The sequence below is a fragment of the Bufo gargarizans genome, chromosome 11, assembly GCF_014858855.1.
Source record: "Bufo gargarizans isolate SCDJY-AF-19 chromosome 11, ASM1485885v1, whole genome shotgun sequence".
In the NCBI taxonomy this organism is placed as follows: Eukaryota; Metazoa; Chordata; class Amphibia; order Anura; family Bufonidae; genus Bufo; species Bufo gargarizans.
The window spans coordinates 100,108,199-100,112,401 of record NC_058090.1 but is presented as its reverse complement, the minus strand read 5'-3'; the positions used below and the strand labels follow the sequence as shown (position 1 = coordinate 100,112,401).

The 4,203-nt window shown below is 55.7% G+C and overlaps 1 protein-coding gene across 1 annotated transcript; it reads right to left on the bottom strand.

The window, feature by feature from the left end:
• Nucleotides 1–274: 274 nt before the first annotated feature.
• On the bottom strand, nt 275–2,547 carry LOC122921985 (protein S100-G-like). The gene is made up of 3 exons (XM_044272362.1): nt 2,389–2,547; nt 575–712; nt 275–480 (listed from the first exon to the last, which is right to left on the bottom strand). The coding sequence occupies exons 2-3, from the start codon at nt 704–706 to the stop codon at nt 346–348; spliced, it is 267 nt and encodes an 88-aa protein (XP_044128297.1). The 5' UTR covers nt 707–712; nt 2,389–2,547; the 3' UTR covers nt 275–345.
• Nucleotides 2,548–4,203: the final 1,656 nt, after the last annotated feature.

The following is a 4,203-nucleotide window of genomic DNA, read 5'->3' as shown; positions in this document are numbered from 1 at the left end:
AGCGTGACACACAGAAACATTAGGCTATACCACTCGGCACTTCCTACACCTGGGATGCATGACAGAGGGCCCGAGGGGGAGGCACCCGTTGCACCACCACTAGCCATCATTCATCCCCCAAGCCACCACCTATGCCCTGAGCCACCACGCTCCTCTGTAATACATATGAGCCGTGTTACTGCTGGTTGTGGGACTACCTTGTATCTACATTTGACCTTTGGGGGGGGGGGGGGTGCGGAGGGGTGACCCATATAAAACAGAATGAATCAGCCGATAACGAGTCTGAACATTTTATTGACAGATATTACAATGATAGAACACATCTCCGCTCGTTGCCCTCCGCATTTAGAGGCTTTCCTTTAAGGAGATGGTCAGACAGGCCAGAAAGATGATGAATTCCTTGAAATTGACTTTGTTGTCACCGTCCATGTCCATCTGTCCAAAAATTCCTTTGAGAATTTCATCCTTATTTTGACTTTCCTGTGGTAAGACGGGTAGAGTGTTACTCAGTGTCACAGTATCCAGTACTATGTGGAGCAGCCAGTGTGGGGGCTGGGCCCAGGGACATACTTACACACAGAGCTGGGAACTCTTTTTGGACCAGGCTGATGAGCTCGCTCTTGCTCAGGGTGCCGCTGTCTCCATCGCCCTTTGCATAACTATCAAAAGTTTTCATCAGAGTGACCATCACACTTTGGAGAGCCATTGTTATCTAAGGAAAAAGCACAGACACGCGGTCAATGGCGCCAGCACAACCAGCGCCTTGTGCCACGCAGCAGGGGGCGGTATAACGGTCATCTTCCATGCCGAGTCTCTACTTACATAACAGGAAGCATTTATCAAGAACGAAGGAACCAGGTATCAACATGGCACCGCTTTAATTGGAAGGGGGGGGGGGGTGGGGCATGTACCAGTTGCTGAGTGCCAGGGGCACCAACAAGCACCTCTCCTTTGGCTAGGGTGTTAAGATACAGGACCAGGCCAGCAAATGGAATCTTGCCCCAAGTGATGGGAGGCCGAGCCGATGGACAGACACTCCGTGAAGGAGGGTTTAATGACGGCATACAAGCAGCGCCCGGGCTATACAGAGAAATCATAGGGGACGAGCATCGGTAATACAAACTGCAGAGCGCACCCCACCTGGACCACGGCCACCGCATGCATGTGCGCCCCCATAAAACCTTCCAGCTAAGCGAGAGCACAGCCGGTACACAGGAGCGGAGCAGAGGGCACAGACGGTACACAGGAGCGGAGCAGAGAGCACAGACGGTACACAGGAGCGGAGCAGAGAGAGCACAGACGGTACACAGGAGCGGAGCAGAGAGAGCACAGACGGTATACAGGAGCGGAGCAGAGAGCGCACAGACGGTATACAGGAGCGGAGCAGAGAGCACAGACGGTACACAGGAGCGGAGCAGAGAGCACAGCCGGTAGACAGGAGCGGAGCAGAGAGCACAGCCGGTATACAGGAGCGGAGCAGAGAGCACAGCCGGTATACAGGAGCGGAGCAGAGAGCACAGCCGGTATACAGGAGCGGAGCAGAGAGCACAGCCGGTACACAGGAGCGGAGCAGAGAGCACAGCCGGTACACAGGAGCGGAGCAGAGAGCACAGCCGGTACACAGGAGCGGAGCAGAGAGCACAGACGGTATACAGGAGCGGAGCAGAGAGCACAGACGGTATACAGGAGCGGAGCAGAGAGCACAGACGGTATACAGGAGCGGAGCAGAGAGCACAGACGGTACACAGGAGCGGAGCAGAGAGCACAGACGCTATACAGGAGCGGAGCAGAGAGTACAGACGGTATACAGGACCGGAGCAGAGAGTACAGACGGTATACAGGAGCGGAGCAGAGAGTACAGACGGTATACAGGAGCGGAGCAGAGAGCACAGACGGTATACAGGAGCGGAGCAGAGAGCACAGACGATATACAGGAGCGGAGCAGAGAGCACAGACGGTATACAGGAGCGGAGCAGAGAGTACAGACGGTATACAGGAGCGGAGCAGAGAGCACAGACGGTATACAGGAGCGGAGCAGAGAGCACAGACGATATACAGGAGCGGAGCAGAGAGCACAGACGGTACACAGGACCGGAGCAGAGAGTACAGACGGTATACAGGACCGGAGCACAGAGTACAGACGGTATACAGGACCGGAGCAGAGAGCACAGACGGTACACAGGAGCGGAGCAGAGAGCACAGACGGTATACAGGACCGGAGCAGAGAGCACAGACGGTATACAGGACCGGAGCAGAGAGCACAGACGGTATACAGGAGCGGAGCAGAGAGCACAGACGGTATACAGGAGCGGAGCAGAGAGCACAGACGGTATACAGGAGGGGAGCAGACAGATCTAACAGATCTGGAGGGAGGTATGAGGCACCTACCAGCTTGGAGGCAGAGCAGTGTTCAGACTCGGGCGCAGAGCAGTGTTCAGAGTGCGTCAGTCAGAGCAGAGTCCTCGCTGTTATATAGACAGGCGGCTCCTGCCGGGGCATCCCCTGACCCAGAGGGGGCGCCCTTCCCCCGCACACTCCTCATTGGCCATGATTGCTGTGGGATGTCCTATCACAGACTCTCCAAATCTGCGAGGGACCACTGCCTACTTAACCCCTTTCTGACTGAGAGACCTGCCGGATGCCACACCCTGTACCAGCTCCATGTAAACTGCCCGAGGACAGATCCACAGAGACAACGCCCAAAGTGTAGGCTACTTTCACAGCCAGTGCTTGTCATCAGTGATATAAGATCCCACTACCAGGACAGGACATAAGTGCCCACCACCAGAACATAAGATCCCACCTGCAGGACATTAGAGCCCACCACCAGGAGATAAGAGCCCACCTGCAGGATATAAGAGCCCACCACCAGGGCATAAGAGCCCACCTGCAGGACATAAGATCCCACCTGCAGGACATTAGAGCCCACCACCAGGAGATAAGAGCCCACCTGCAGGACATAAGAGCCAACCACCAGGGCATAAGAGCCCACCTGCAGGACATAAGAGCCAACCACCAGGACATAAGATCCCCCCACCATCAGGGCATAGGATCCCACCACCAGGGCATAAGAGCCCACCACCAGGACATAAGAGCCCACCACCAGGGCATAAGAGCCCACCTGCAGGACATAAGATCCCACCTGCAGGACATAAGAGCCATTCACCAGGACATAAGATCCCACCACCAGGGCATAAGAGCCCACCACCAGGACATAAGATCCCACCTGCAGGACATAAGATCCCACCTGCAGGACATTAGAGCCCACCACCAGGACATAAGAGCCCACCTGCAGGACATAAGAGCCCACCACCGGGGCATAAGAGCCCACCTGCAGGACATAAGAGCCATTCACCAGGACATAAGATCCCCCCACCATCAGGGCATAAGATCCCACCACCAGGGCATAAGAGCCCACCACCAGGACATAAGAGCCCACCACCAGGGCATAAGAGCCCACCTGCAGGACATAAGAGCCATTCACCAGGACATAAGATCCCCCCACCATCAGGGCATAGGATCCCACCACCAGGGCATAAGAGCCCACCACCAGGACATAAGAGCCCACCACCAGTACATAAGAGCCCACCACCAGGGCATAAGAGCCCACCTGCAGGACATAAGATCCCACCTGCAGGACATAAGAGCCATTCACCAGGACATAAGATCCCACCACCAGGACATAAGATCCCACCACCAGGGCATAAGAGCCCACCACCAGGACATAAGATCCCACCTGCAGGACATAAGATCCCACCTGCAGGACATTAGAGCCCACCACCAGGACATAAGAGCCCACCTGCAGGATATAAGATCCCACCTGCAGGACATTAGAGCCCACCTGCAGGACATAAGATCCCACCTGCAGGACATTAGAGCCCACCACCAGGAGATAAGAGCCCACCTGCAGGACATAAGAGCCAACCACCAGGGCATAAGAGCCCACCTGCAGGACATAAGAGCCAACCACCAGGACATAAGATCCCCCCACCATCAGGGCATAGGATCCCACCACCAGGGCATAAGAGCCCACCACCAGGACATAAGAGCCCACCACCAGGGCATAAGAGCCCACCTGCAGGACATAAGATCCCACCTGCAGGACATAAGAGCCATTCACCAGGACATAAGATCCCACCACCAGGGCATAAGAGCCCACCACCAGGACATAAGATCCCACCTGCAGGACATAAGATCCCACCT

Bases quoted from the DNA above. Each gene is read 5' to 3' on its own strand.
- LOC122921985 (XM_044272362.1), bottom strand. From the start codon at position 706: ATGGCTCTCCAAAGTGTGATGGTCACTCTGATGAAAACTTTTGATAGT. The intron at 481-574 runs GTAAGTATGTCC...GTCTTACCACAG, and splicing joins AAGAGTTCCCAGCTCTGTGT to GAAAGTCAAAATAAGGATGA.